This window comes from Balaenoptera physalus (assembly GCF_965194825.1).
Source record: "Balaenoptera physalus genome assembly, chromosome: 11".
In the NCBI taxonomy this organism is placed as follows: Eukaryota; Metazoa; Chordata; class Mammalia; order Artiodactyla; family Balaenopteridae; genus Balaenoptera; species Balaenoptera physalus.
Window position 1 is genome coordinate 106,366,131 of NC_138896.1, and position 14,770 is coordinate 106,380,900.

Here is a 14,770-nt window from a genome sequence, read left to right on the forward strand (position 1 = left end):
GCTCTGCAGGGCGTAGGCTCAGTGGACAGCGCTGCTGCAGAGCCCAGGCAGGGGGCTCTGCCCACCCCCACCCTCAGTGTTCCAGAAGCAGGCCCGGGGGGAGAAGGACTGGGATCAGTGAGGCCCCATGAAGCAGACACGTGCCCCCTGATTATACAGCTTGAAAGCAGCAGCCAGGACCCAAACCTAGGCCTTGGGCCTCCCCATGCCAGGCTCCTGTAGCCCAGGGGAGCGGCACAGCCCTCCACATGGGTCCAGGCCCCTTGCTGCCCCTGGAGGCTCTTCCCAACCATTGCAGGGAAAAGCTTGAGGGCCCAGGGCAGGGCCGCCCTGCCCCTCACTGAGCTGCAGCCCCTGCCACGAGGCTGCCTGACGCATCCCAGATGCCTGGCATGTGGCCCCCACGTGTGACAGCCGTCACGGGCCTCAGCTCCCCCGTGGGAGCGACAGATGGCAAGTCCCCAGAAGCTGGGGAGGGGGTGGCTGGCATGCTTCCAGGACTCATCAACACTTCCCACCCAGGACGCTCCTCCAGGAGGGACCCAGAAAGGGGCTGTGTCCCCTCCCCCAGCCCAGATGGGCAGGGGGAAGGGAAGACTGGTTGTAGGGAAGAGCACTCAACAGGGAGTCCAGGGCTAGGGTGCAAGTCCAGCCCTGTGTCGTGTGACCTGGAGGCACCTGCGTCCCTTTCCTAGGCCTCATTTTCCCCACCTGGACGGCAAAGGGGTTCTCTGGCCATTCTCCAGGGAAGACATGTCAGCCACGAACTGGGAAGGTGTGTCCAGGGTCACAACTCAGCCTGGGGGCTAGGGCAGGGCGGGCGTAATATGGACAGTGTCACTCATGGGCTGCGGCACTGGGCGGGGCTGGGCCTGGATCTGTCAGGGGAGCTTTAGAGGGTAGAAGGGTCTGGGGGTCCTGGCCAGGCTTTCCTGCAGGCGCTGGGGGCGGCCTGCTGTCCCCATGGCCTGGCCCTCCCCGCCCACTTTCCTGTTCCCCCAGCTCCGTGCAACCAGAGCGGGGCTTTCTCAAACATAGCCTGGAAACTCAGAGGAAGGAAACCAAAGCATGGGTGGTGGGCCCAGAGCAGGGTCCCCCCACCCGGGACGGCACTCTCCCAGCCCTCCGCCCCACCCCCGCCCAGCCTTCACTTACCTGGAAGAAGGCGGCGTTGGCCAGATGCACCGGGATGCTCTGGGAGCTGCCCGTGGGCATGGGAGCCAGGGCTGAGGGCAGGATCTGCGGGCAGTCCTGAGGGCTCTGCAGTCAAAACCCAAGGAGGTGGGGCTGGCGCTGGGGCATTTCGGAAGAGACAGGGTTCACGACCACCCCAGCCAGCCTGCGCAGCCCCGTCTCCCCGGGGAGGCACCAGGCAGCCCGGGGAAGTGAGGAAACACTACTAACAAAATGTAGCAGCCACACCTACCGAGGACTGCGTGCCCACTGCCTCCCACATACCATCTCACTTGACCCTCACGGCAAGACCTACGAGCAGGAGAATGCATTGGCCCCATTTCGCAGACGAGGACACTGAGGCACAGAGAGATGCAGTGCCCTGCCCAGTGGAACTGGGTCCCCATGGCCGCTCCACCGCGTGCCTCTCAGAGGAAACCCCCCCGTCTCTGGGCCTCACCTTTCCCAGCTGTAAAATGAGGGGCTCTACCACTTTCTGGGACTCCACCCAGCTCTGGAGTTCTGGTTTCCAGGTTAACTCACGATAAATGATTCAGAAAAGAGAAACCCCAGACTTCTGAACAGCCCACGGGAAACAGGCTGTGAGCGCCCTGGTGCCGCCAGGCTCCAGACCCCTCCCCATTGCCTGGGCGAGTCACAGGCCTCTGGGTGGAGGTGCCAGCTCCGGGGAAGTCCTGCGGAGGGCCTGGACATCCGCATTCCGCGGAGCCACAGAGGCGACTTCAAAAAAGGAAGGAAGTTAGGGAAGGGGGAGGGAGGTATGGACCCGAGGTTCAGAGAGGAGGGGAGTTACCTGAGGGCAGAGGGCAGAGTTGCCCTTTGAATTCCCATCTGTCTGACTCTCGGGCCAGAGACTGAGGCCTGAAACTGAGGGCCAGGGACCAGGGGTCTTTACTCCTTATTGTTAATCAGACAGGGAGCTCCTTCAGGGGACCCTCAGGGGCCCAGCATAAAACCAGAGCTCGAGGGATGCCAAAGCCATATTTACTATCATTGACCATGGTCATAAGTGACCATGGTAGTGACAGCAGTAGCAGCCAGCTGACAAAGCCCTCCCTGTGCACCTGGATACTTTGGAGCACTTTGCACAGTATTAATTCAACAAATCCTTCTCCCAACAACCCTATGAGGAAGGTACCATCATTACACCCATTTTACAGACTAGGATATTGAGGCACAGAGAAACAAAGTGGTTTGCCCAAGCACAGCGGGCTCTAGTTGTCCAGAATGTTTGCTGACCTCCAGGCCAGAAACCTCGCCCAGACTGGTGAGTTTCCCTGAGAGCCGACCACAGGGGCCTTGGCCAAAGAGGCAACATGGCTGGGCCCAGGTGGGGCCTCCTCCTCCTCAGCTGACCACGCTGTGGGGCTGGGAGGTAGCAGCTGGTGTCCACTTGCTGTGTGACCCACAAGTCTGTCTCTCTCTGAGCTGCTGTCCTGTGCCATCCATGTGTAAACCCCCTGGAGTTTCCGGGAATGGAACCCACATGTTTCTAATCGGGTTTCACAGCCGCTGCCAGCCCGCTTCACAGCTGGCTGGGGGCCCTGCGGCTCTGTCCTCCCAGCTCCCCCCCCCCACCTGAGGGTAGGTGGCCAACGGCGGGGGCTGGAGGGGTGAGGGCTTGGGAAGGGGGAGCTTCCACAAGAGTGCCCCCAGAGGAAATGATGCAGGACCATCCCTGAGGGCCCCTACTCCCCTTGATCCTTATAACCCACGGCCACCTGGATGCTTGTACCCATGCTACAGAGTGGGAGCAAGGCTGAGAGTGCGGGCGCATCTTTGCCCTCTTTCAGCACCTCCCCCAGGGTTGGCTAATCCTCCTTGGGGACAGCTGGCACATCTGCTGCCAGCTTCCAGCCCCCCACCATCTGCCTCCAAGTCTGCCTTGGCCATTGGGGAATTTCCCCAACCCCCAGGCCTGTGGTTTGGGAGGGCTGACCCTACTTCCTAGCCCCAGGGATGGGCGGGTACCCAGGCCCGTCCTGGACTCAGCAATTGGTATGGGGAGTGAACGTGACCCAGTTCCCCTGGAACTTCCGCAGAACCAACGAGAAAGTCTCCTGGGGCTGCTGGGGGATCAGGAGCCTGCCCCGGGCTGCTGAGGCCATCTTGCTGCCAAGAGGGGAGGGCCTGCCTGAGAGTGGAGGCCACTCAGAGGGGTGGGGAGGCCCTGCTGACACTGTTGGAGCCCCTGGATCCAGCTGTGCCTGAAGGGATGCCGCCCCTCGGACTCTGTACTCACACAAGCCACATGATTCTGTTGGGGGTGAGGCCAGTTTGAGCTAGGGCTCGCAAAGGATTGGGGCCTCTCTGTCCCATCCCAAGCAGAGCCGTCAATGCCGCAGAAAGAGGCCGAGTGGCTTCTCCCCTTTGCCAGAGTGTAGCTGCAGGCTCAGGAAACCACGGCCGACTGACCGAACTCTGGGCAGAGCTGAGAAGGCGGGAGACCAGGAGTTGGGGGAACAGATGCCAGGGCAGCAATGCCAGGAGCCACAGAAAGCCCAGATGTGAGCCCAGTGTGTGCCATTTCACCTGTCTCCACACTGGAGTTCACAGACTCCCCCAAGGTCTTTCTAAGCTCGAGTTGAGAGCTGGGGTCCCAATCCAGTGGAGCACTGGGTGGCCCTGGGACCCTGAACCCACCTGACCTGTTCCTTCCCTGCCCTTCTGCACCGCTCCCAGCCCCTGTAAACTTCCCCCGCATTCCCACCAAACTACCCTCTCCACCGGCTCCTAACCACCTTCATGGAGGCATCTACCCAGGCTCCCCACCAAGAGACCCTGCCCTTCCATCTGCCCAAACCCTCCTTGCTTCTGGCTGAAAGTCACACCGCCTTGGGGTGGCCACACCCTCCTTGGACAACTGAAAGTGGAGGATGCAGCGCCTTCCTTATTCTCCTCCCCTCCGCGGAAAAGCTGGAGCTCTCCGCCTGGTATCCTGCACTCCCCGGTTTCCTTCCTCTGGGGCCCACGAGGGAACGGGAAGTGAGAGAAGACTCAGCCCCTAGCACCTGCCTTCCCAGAGGCACCTCTCTGGCTTGGCCCAAGCCCTACCGCCTCCTCCCAGCTCCTGAGGGGTCCGGGAGGATGTGCAGACCCCGCTGCCTGCCGCCCGATCAGAGGCATGGCGCCTCCACGGCTAACTGGCACTTAATTAAACGCCAAATTAAGCATCGGTTCAGAAGCTCCTGCAGGCCCAGCGTGGGAGCTGCCTCTTTTCCCACTGGATTGCCATAATCCTCTAAGACAGGCCCCCTCTGCACCCCGCTCAACCCTGACCTGCAGAGCCGCAGACCTGGGAGAGAGTGGTTCACGGGGGCACTGCCACAGATACACCTCCAGGCTGGTGAGCTCCTGTGCATCTGTTAGGACCCAGCAGAAGGTTCCCCTCCCAGAGAAGTCCTCCCTGTCCCACCCAGCAGAGTGGCCACCTACTGTGTGTCAAGTATGAAGTTGGTACCTTACAGACAGGTGTAACTCCAGATGCCCGCCCCAGCCTTTGAAATAGCTCCATTTTACAGACGGGGAAATAGGCACAGAGAGGTCTGGCAGCTTGCCCGGGATCACACAGCCACAACTCACACCTCAGGTTCTGGGTTCACGACGGGGAGGGCAGAACTGTGTCTAACCTGGCGCTTTCCCACTGCCTAGGACACACCCAGGCATACAACAGGTGCTCAATAAGTGAAGTGTTGAGGCTGGGTCCTCCTCGCCCCAGTATCCTAGGGTAGAGCACAGGAGGCAGGCTGCCGGCATGAATGCTTCACAATGACATTCATCAAGTCTCTACTGTATACACAGCCCAGGGCTGGGGCCGGAAGGAGATGTCGGCCCCAAACGAGAGCAGGAGTCCTGGCTGGCCTAGACTGGAGTCCCAGCGCCCACTGCAGAGGCTCGGAGCCTCCCCTGGGATTTGGCCACACAGCCTCTACCGGGCCTCTCTCCCAGCACTGGAAACCCCACGTTACTGCATCACTGCTCTGAGTTAAGCATTGCTCCTGCTGGACACCTCTTCCTCAAAGCAGTTCTGAGGCTCAGGCAGGAGGGGCTGAGACCACAGGATTCCAGGCTCAGGCCATGAAGTCCCTCCTCAGCATTGCTCGTTGGCACCTACCATGGGCAGACGAGGCTTTGGGGATTCCTGACGAGGTTCTCTGAGCCCAGAGCCAAGAGGCTGGGGCTTCAGTTGCTCTGGGGGCTGGTACTCTCTAGGGTTGCTGAAAACGTTGAAGGTAAAATTGAAAACTAGCACAATGTGCAGAAAGGGGCCTCCTCCTACAGCTGGAAGCGTCAACTAGCTCAGGCTTTTCTGGGGGTCAGCCGAGCTAAAAGTGAAAAACATGGCCAGGCTTTCACCCCAAAATGCCATTTTGAAGAACTGGTCTCCAGGGAATAATCAAGGCCGTGCACAGCGCCCTGGACGTATCAGAACGCAAAAAAGAAACAGGAAGGATCGGCATGTCCAACAAGAGGGGATTGGTTAAACGCACTGGGAGGTGATAAGCCCGGCACAGCTGTTAAATCTGGAGCGAAGGAAGAAAATTTAACGATACGGGAATGTTCTCAACATACTAAATGGGAAAAAATGGTCCACTGGAGGCAGAGGGCACCCCTTGGGCCTGGCTTACCGTGGGATTTGGTGACGCCTCACACCGAGACTGGTTGGAAACACAGGAGTGCTGCTGGGTGCACCAGAAACAGGGCCACTGTGCCGACAGGCAGCTGGTGCAGCTGGAAGACAAGGGGGGCCCTCAGCTACCCGGCTCCCAACCCCCGTGCCCAGGAACCGGGACCCAGGGATGCAGATCCCAGCACAGGGAAAGGTCTTTCTCAACATCAGAGCTGCCGAGAGGGGCTGGGCACTCTGTTAGGTAGTGAGCTTCCTGCTGCAAGAGGTATGCAAGGAGGAAATAGGCAAGCAGGGCCTTTAGGAGACTAAGTTAATTAAGTGTAATCAAAGCACTTCTCTCGGCCTCTACTAGCCTGGGTGCTCACAGATGCCGGGCACTGGGTGACGAGTTTGTTGCACAAACGTGCTGGCGAGTGAACAACCAAGAGTCCTGTCTGCCTCTGGGACACCATCATTTCTCTTCCCCAGGCTTCCCCAGGAGCAGAACCTCCTCCCGCCACCTGGAAGCAGCCCCCGCCCCACTCACGCTGTGTGGGGATACACCTGCCCAATGCGGCCGCAGTCGTAGATGGTGAAACTGGCCCTGACGATGTTCTGCCCGTTGACCCTCACTGCCATCTCGACGGTCACATGGTCTGAAACAGAGCAGGGGATCCAGGGAGAGAAGAACAAGGGAGCAGGGGGTCTCCACCGACGTCAGAGGCTGTGATATCAGGACCCCCATGCCTGAGATTCCACCACCTGAGAACCCCCATCTGGCTGTCCCCACAGCCCAGGCAGTGAAGTGCTTACCTCGGTGGGGTGGGAAGGGCGGGAACCGGTTCCTCGGCAGGAGGTTGCAGTAGGCGATCTGGTGGCCAAAGGCAGGGCCCGGGACCCGAGCCACAGTGTGGATGTCGTTTCCATAGTCACAGGCCATCTCCATGCCGCTGAGGCTGGGCAGGCTCCCTGAGATCTGCAGGATCATACCCTGGAGGCCAGGGCCCTTAGCTGGGTGGGTGGGGAACGGGGGGTGGGGGTGGAGGAAGGCCACTCCCCGCAACGCCCCACCCCCGCCCTGTAACCCTGGGAGAAGAGGTGGTGGGTGGTCAGGCCTCCACGCCAGAGGGCTGCAGCCTACATGGGCCTCAGTTTCCCCATTTGCAAAATGAAACTGGCCATCTTACAGTAGCCAGAGGCGCTGCACGATGCGGCCCCCGTGACCTCAGACGCCGTCCTCTGATACTCTCTCAGATCATGAGTCTTGCTCCCACCTCAGGGCCTTTGCACTGGCGGTTCCCTCTGCCCAGATACTCACCCTGGCTTCCTATCTCTGCTCAGATGTCGCCTTTGCAGTGAGCCCCCCACCCCGACCTGGTCTAAAATGTCAACACTCCCCAACAACCTACTCGCTCTCCACCCCGTTCTCTGCTCTGCTTTCTTTTTCTCTATAGTACTTATCACCATCTTGGCATTTTATCTTGCTTCGTCCCTCTCCCTTATGAGCATGTCAACCCCTCAAGGGCCAGGCGTCTGTCTATCTTGCTCACTGCTGTGTCCCCAAGTCTAGGCCTGCGCGTGGCACACAGCCAGTTTGCTTGCCCAGATGACGTGTGTGCAGGACTGTGATATGCAATGAGGGGGAGGAGGGCGCCGAGGAGCCCCAGGACCTGCCTGGGCCATCAGAGCCATCATCTCCCCCAGGTGATAGAGGAAGATGCCAGCCTCAGAGAAGTCACTGAGGGCAGGGCTGGGTGGGACCCAAGCCTGTCTGTCCCTCAGCCCCTGCCAGGGCCTGGAACATCCCTGCCCAGAGGCTGCCTGCTATAGGTAAGCAGCAGGCTGTGGCAGCTCTAGGCCCTCCTGGACACGGGTGAGGGGGTAGCTACTTGCCCCCATGCTGCAGATTCATCTGTTTCCCAGCTCGAGAAACAGCAGTCTGGCACTTGGTGGCCTCCCCCGACCCCGTACTGGGGCCAGAAAAAGGCAGGATGTGAAATGGGGGTGCTGGCTCTCCTCCCATCGTCCAACTTGCCCCCCCTTTTCTGGGACTCTGGAGCCCACCCACTTGAATTCAAACCCCAGCTTTGCCACTCCCTCACTGTATGACCTTGAACAAGTCACTTTACCGCTCTGGCCTCAGTTTCCTCATCTGTAAAATGGGGATGTTAAGACCATCCGGTCGTTATTGTTCTCATCATCTGCCTCCAGGTCCCTGGGGTGCTATGCGCAGGAGGCTCCACCTCTCAGGGTTTGGGTGCCAGGTGAAGGGCTGCTCTCCACCCGTACTTCTGAGCCCAGAGCTGGGTCCTGGCTCCCCAGAGACTCACCGGGTACTCCTGGTGCACATCGATCTCGGCCGGCAGGATGGTCATGGTGGGACAGCGGCCGGGGCCCTCGCTGGCACTGGTCCAGAAACGCGGCTGGCTGGAGTTGGCGCAGTCCTGCTGCAGGGTGCACCTGGGGCGGCACGGCACAGGTCAGGACGCAGGGGGGCTCCCCCACCCCAACGGCCTCCTTGGCCCAGCCCCCGTCTCAGGGGTCTCACCGCGTCTCCAGGGCACACCAGCCGCAGTAGGCGTCGGCCGCACCCACGCAGTCCCCGCAGGTGGTGTGCACAGCACACGCGGCGACTTTCACCCTGGCCATCTAGAGGCAGAGGCAGGGGCCCAGATCAGAGGGGCTGCCGGCCCCTCCCAGGGGAGTCAGCACGGCGAGGGCCGTGAGAGGCTGGGGAAACTGAGGCTCGATGCCGTAATGGGGGAAACACAGGGAACAAGGTTTCCCTGCAGAGGTGATGCCTGCGCTGCGAGGTGCGGATGAGCAGGCCGGGGGGTGAGGGCGGAGGCGCTCCCAGCAGGAGCAGCAGCACGTGCAAAGGCAAGGCAAGCAAGAGAGCTCAGCTCGTCCTGGGACCTCGTCACACGGAGGCTCGGGCCTTACCTGGTGGGACGTCATCAGATAGAGGTAACCGGGGTCTGCGGGGTCAAACTGCATGACGTGGTGCACAGGCTCCCCGTAGGCCACCGTCACCACCTTCCTGCTCACCACCTGCATGCTCTCGTTCAGGTTGATCTGGGGCGGGGGGGAGCCGTCAGGGGATGGTGCGCCAGGAGGGTGCCCCGGCAGGCGGAGGCCGAATGTGGGGGACCTGCCCTGGGGGTAGGGGCTGACCCGGGCTTGGAGTCTCTGCCTCTGCCCCTCTCTCGGGCCCTTCCAGGACTGGCAGCGGGTCACTCTACACTTTTGCCTCTGTTGTGCCCCCACCAGGGCCTCCCTCGCTGCCCTTCACGGACACATCCAACCCTGTGAATAGGTTCGGGCTTCACAGTTTACAAAACATTCTCTGGGAGGCCGTTGGGCATCATGCCAAGGAGCAGGGACTTGGGTTTGAATCCTGGCCTTGACATTTACAAGCTGCACAAAGTACAAGTTGTCCAAGTCACTTCCCCTCTCTGAGCTAATGGGGCTGACGACGATACCTGCGCCGCGTGACCATGAAGTGTGCTAAAGAAGATGTGGGCGAAGCGCTGCTAGGGCCAGGCCCGGGAGAAGCTGCAGAGCCACCCGTCTCATCCCTCCCTTCTCATGCCCATCTCACAGATGAGGAAACTGAGGCCCAGAGAAACCAAGGGACTTGGCAAGAGTCCTAAAATGAAGATGCCTCAGGGTCGCGATGCAAGCCTAGGCCTGTCTGACCCCAGAGACCAAGGCTGGGGCTGGGGTGTGGGGTCCAATGTCCAGGCAGGAGAAGGACCAGGACTAGCTAGGGCCTGGAAGCTTCTCTGGCTGAGGGCTCCTCTGCATGTCCCCCAGAGAACTGACAATGCTGATCAGAGACCCATCAAACTGCTCTCTTCCGGCTGGTGTCACAATCCCAACATGCTGCCCTGTCAAGGTCCTGCCAAGCCCTGAGCTGGGGTCAGGGGTCTAGATGCCTCCCTGGGGCCTCCTACCACCCAGCCCTCCTTGGTGGGCTCCAAAACCTTTAATGGCTCCTCCTGCTTACGGCATCGACTTGCTCTGGCATTCAAGGCCCTGACAATCCATCTCAGCTTACTCCACCAGCCTCATCCCCACCCACTAAACCCGACTCCACATCCCAGCCTCTGAGCCTTCTCCCATGCTGTGCTCCCTTCTGGAACACTTCCCTCTCCCCCTTGGACCAAGATTTGTCCTCCCAAGGTCTCCAACAAAAAGGAGGGCTTCCCAGATGCCCTCCACACACCCAGTTGGAATTACTCTCTCCCCAGGTTCCCACAGGCTGTCCCTGCCCTTGCAACATCCCTCGTCCCAAGTGGCCTCTTGGCAGAGTCTGTCCCGGGCAGCTTGGCCCCATTCCTACCCCCAGGCATCCAGCAGACATGTTTCTACTCCTTCAACAGTCTACTGATGGGACTTCCCTGGTGGCGCAGTGGTTAAGAATCCGCCTGCCAATGCAGGGGACACGGGTTCGAGCCCTGGTCCGGGAAGATCCCACAGGCCGCGGAGCAACTAAGCCCGTGTGCCACAACTACTGAGCCCGCGCTCCGCAACAAGAGAAGCCACCGCAATGAGAAGCCCGCGCATCGCAACGAAGAGTAGCCCCCGCTCCCCACAAGTAGAGAAAGCCCGCGCGCAGCAACAAAGACCCAATGCAGCCAAAAAAAACCAAAAAAAACAAAACAGTCTATTGAGCACCTAGTGTACTCTGGGGCCTGGGCTGGGTGCTACGATCTAAGCCCCAAGCTGGACAAGACTGGGCGGGAGATGACCCAGCACGGCGCAGGGTGGAGGGTGAAGAGGTCCAGGTTGAGGGGTGGGGCGGCTCTGTGCTGACTGGACCTGAATTCAATCCTGGTTCTCGCTGTGTGACTTTGGGGCAGTTGTTTCCCCTCTCAGAGCCTCAGCGTCCTCATCTGTGAAATGGGGATCAAGGCTCTGCCTCCCATGAAGGGATGTGAGAATTAAACAAGATGATGCCCGTGACATGCCTGTTGAGGCTGGGTAGGCAGTGGTGCCTAATAACTGCAGCTTCGTGGGTGGGGGTGGGGGAGAGTCCTGGACAGATGGGGAAACTGAGGCTCAGAGTGAGAAGTAACCACCCCAGGTCACACAGCTGGGAGGGGAGGAGCGAGGATCCCCATCCGAGTACCTGACCCCAAAACACAAGCCCCACTGTCTGCGGACCCTCAACGGAAGCTTTGAAGGTTGAGGAGGACCCCTGTCCCCTCCCTGCTCCACGCCCGGCATCTCCCCCAGAGATGTCAGCGGGCCCGCTAGGGTCCGGGGCCAGGCGGGCTGGGACGCCGACCCCCACTGCTCACCCCCAGCCTGTGGCGTCTGCCCGGGGAACTGAGGGAATTGGATTATCTTATGGGATCTGAATCAATTAGGCCAGGGCCTGGTGCCAGTTGGAGGCATGCCAGGTGGCTGACATTCCGGACAGGCAGGGTGTGGTAGGTGCCTGAGGGGCAGGTGCACGCCCTCACCTGGAGGCCGCTAAGTGGGGAAACCAGATTCCTCTCACCCCTTCCCAGCTCCAGGCAACTCAGGGCCAGGCATCATTACCTCCAGAAACCAGTCACTTTGGTTTCGGGCTGGGGCATCTGCAGAGGGCGGCCAACGGAGTGGAGGAGGAAACGGGAGGGAGAGTCCCCACTTGCCAGGCTGTGGCCTCCCCCCGCCCCTTCAAAGCCCTACAACAGTCTCAAGAGGCCGAAAGTGCAGCCCTTAACAGATGGGGAAACTGAAGCCGGGTGAGAGAAAGTTCATTGCCCAAGGTCAAACAGTCTGCAAGTGGCAGAGCCCAGAGACTTGAACTCAGATCCACCCGGTTTCAAAACCCCCGTCCTGGAGCCCTGAGAGAAGGGCCCCCTCTCAGCCCCAGATCCCTCCTCTGCACGACGGGCACTTACTGCTGTGAGCAAGAGTGGAAGAAACAGACGTGGAAGATGCCGCGTTATAACCCGTGGGCCCCTCCCCCCAACCCCTGCCCTCTACCCCCCCGGGGACCCCCCCAGGCCCAGCCCTACCTTCAGCAGCCGGCCACTGACTGTGCCCAGAAAGACCACCGTGTAGTTGCCCACGCTGGCCACGGCCACGGAGGAGAGGCCCGGGGCTCGGAACACGGGCGAGGCCTTCAGGGGCTGCAGGATGGACAGGGGGTGCTGCAGGTGGGCGGCCCCGCAGTCCAGCTGTTCCGGCTGCAGCTGGAAGAGAGACTCATGTCAGACCTCGGCTCCGGAACCTTCTCCAGCTCCCTGCCCACACAGCCGGCTGTGGTCTCCGGCCTCAGCAACAGTGCTTTTAAAGTCCTGCTCTGGTTCTGTATGCCCAATGCTGGGCTCAGGCCCCAACATAAGCAGGACCCCGTCTCTGAGCCCAGGTCGACCCCTGCCCTTGGCTTCAGTCACGGAGCTGCCCCAAGGAGATGGGTACGTTCCGGGCATGCAGGAGCTGGACAGGAGGAGTCATGTGAGGAAGGCAAGAAGGCCCAGGGAGGCCAGCCTCTGCCCCAGCTTACCTGCCGACACCCAAGAGGTGTCCCTCCTGTCCCGGCGAGGTCTCCACAGTAATCATGGGGCTTCCTCCCCCCAGGCCCCTGCTCTGACCCCAGCAAGCCCCTCCCAAATTCCCAGCAGTTCACCAGACCCAGGTTGAGGGCTCCCCAAACTGAGGCCCCTCTCTCCTTTCCCAACACACATCCCTTCATCTGCCCACATTACAGATGGGCAAACCGAGGCCAGGTGTGTCCAAGTGCACAATCCTGCCATCCACATCAGCCCCACCTCACAGGAGCGGGAAAACCGCGCTGGCATCCCCACTCCCCGCCATTCCCTGGACTTGTGCCCACCTTTTCCACCTTTCTCTGAGTTTTGTTGGTTCTTTCAAAGGTTTCTTCTGCAATCTCCACAGAAGTACAACACAGGCCTCCAGGAAGTGCCTTTCAGAAGACAACTGTGCAAATCCACAAGGATGCAGACACAAGGGTGTTTTAGAAGAGCGGGGGTTGGGCGACACAACCTCAGTGTCCACGAGGATTGAACACATCATCCAGGAGAGCCACCCCAGCCCTGGGAGACACCACAAATCTGCACTGATTATGAAGAAAGATATCTGGCTGAGAAAAGTCCCAGGACGTCATGGGGCCTTTTTGGTAAAACTGGCACATAAACATTAAAGTAACAGTCACGACAGCAAACGTAATACAGGCCACGTTTACTGGGAACTGACCCTGTACCGGGCCTGTGCATCAACTCCCTGAATCCTGGCAGCCCTCTGAGGTCCCATGTCACAGATGGGGAAACTGAGGCTCAGAGGGGATGTGGCCTGCTCCAGGTCACCAGCTGCAATATCATGCCACCAGGACTGAAGCGGCCAGCAGAACTGGCTTTAGGGCACGGCTTTAGAGAGAGGTTTTTTTCCCCTTATCTGTGCTTTTTGCAAGCCAAAGCCACTGATGATGTGCCCACATGGGTTTTGTACAAAATCTCAACTAGTTTTCAAAAGCAAACCATAAATACCAGGTCCTTCATTCTTGGGAAAATAAACAGAGCTGAGCCCTGAGCCCAGCGATGGGGTGGGGCTGCGGAGTGCCCTGGGTCACAACTCATGACTGGGTGGCCTTCCACAGGATGGCCAGGAGCGACCGGAGCAAGTCGCTTCACTCCTCTGAGCCTCAGTTTACTCAACTATAAAATGGGTGCATCTCCAGCACCTCCCTCATAGGCACTCGGATACGACAGTTCATTGTAAAGCGCTGGCACGGAGCGTGGCTCACAGTAAATGCTCCAGGAGTGTCAACTGATACTATTGCTGTTTCAGATATGACAGTCACTGAAATTATTATTATAAAGTGGAATTTGGGGGCAAATCATGCCTACCTCAAAAACTTTCTAACCTGGACCACCTGGGACCCCCTTAAGGCAGCCATCCTCTCACCGAGGAGGCTCTTCCAGGCCCCTCTTCTCTGGGCCAACTCTTGCCCTCAACATTTCCCCCTGAACACAGCTGCCAAGTGAGCCCTTTAAAGGTACAAAGGTCTCGGGCTTCCCTGGTGGCGCAGTGGTTGAGAATCTGCCTGCCAATGCAGGGGACACGGGTTCGAGCCCTGGTCTGGGAAGATCCCACATGCCGCGGAGCAGCCGGGCCCCGTGAGCCACAATTACTGAGCTTGCGCGTCTGGAGCCTGTGCTCTGCAACAAGAGAGGCCGCGATAGCGAGAGGCCCGCGCACCGCGATGAAGAGTGGCCCCTGCTTGCCGCAACTAGAGAAAGCCCTAGCACAGAAACGAAGACCCAACACAGCCATAAATAAATAAGTAAATAAATAAATTTAAAAAAAAAAAAAAAAAGGTACAAAGGTCTCCTCTGCTTGAAACCCTCGGATGGTTTACACGATACTGAGAATAAACCTTGAATCCTAAACCCTGCCTTCAGGCCCCTGGGATCTTCTGGGCCCATCCCATCCCATCCTTGCCCTCACTCCTCCACTCCAGCCACACCAGCCTCATTTCTGTCCCTCAAACAGTCCAAGCTGGGTCCTGCCACAGGGCCTTTGCCTGTGCCAGTCCCTCTGCCTGGAATGCCACTGCCCAGACTGTCTGATCACTGGCTCCTCATCTTTCAGCTTCAGACTACCCTGCCTGACCCATCCTCTGTGTTCACCTCTGTGCCCAAGTTGGGGGCCGGCCCTGGAAGGAGGCTGCTGGCCCATCTCCCCAGCGGCCTCTCCCAGCCCTGGTCTCACCCCCCGCAATCCTGCAGCTGCAGGGAAGAGATGAGATGGCTCCACCAGCGAGCAGGCAGGACAGCGGGCACCTGGGCCCAAGACCTGTCATGAGGACGCTTTTCCCAGGGGTTGTATAACTTTTCTTCACTGAAATCTATGGATTACTGGCGCCATTTAATAATACGTTGTTCTAAAATTAAAATTGTAAACCCTCGCCCAGGGGACAGGCGCTTCCTCCCTGAGCTCCGGGAGGGG

At 59.5% G+C, this 14,770-nt stretch overlaps 1 protein-coding gene across 1 annotated transcript in view; it reads right to left on the minus strand.

Moving 5' to 3' along the window:
* PLXND1 (plexin D1) overlaps positions 1-14,770 on the minus strand; it is a 52,477-nt gene that overhangs the window by 22,476 nt on the left and 15,231 nt on the right. The window contains exons 2-9 of the mRNA XM_082414704.1: positions 11,818-11,994; positions 8,747-8,878; positions 8,352-8,452; positions 8,134-8,263; positions 6,617-6,794; positions 6,351-6,459; positions 5,823-5,925; positions 1,156-1,260 (exon numbers count right to left, since the gene is read on the minus strand). Coding sequence (XP_082270830.1) covers positions 1,156-1,260; positions 5,823-5,925; positions 6,351-6,459; positions 6,617-6,794; positions 8,134-8,263; positions 8,352-8,452; positions 8,747-8,878; positions 11,818-11,994 — 1,035 coding nt within the window. The remainder of the gene's footprint in view (positions 1-1,155; positions 1,261-5,822; positions 5,926-6,350; positions 6,460-6,616; positions 6,795-8,133; positions 8,264-8,351; positions 8,453-8,746; positions 8,879-11,817; positions 11,995-14,770) is intronic.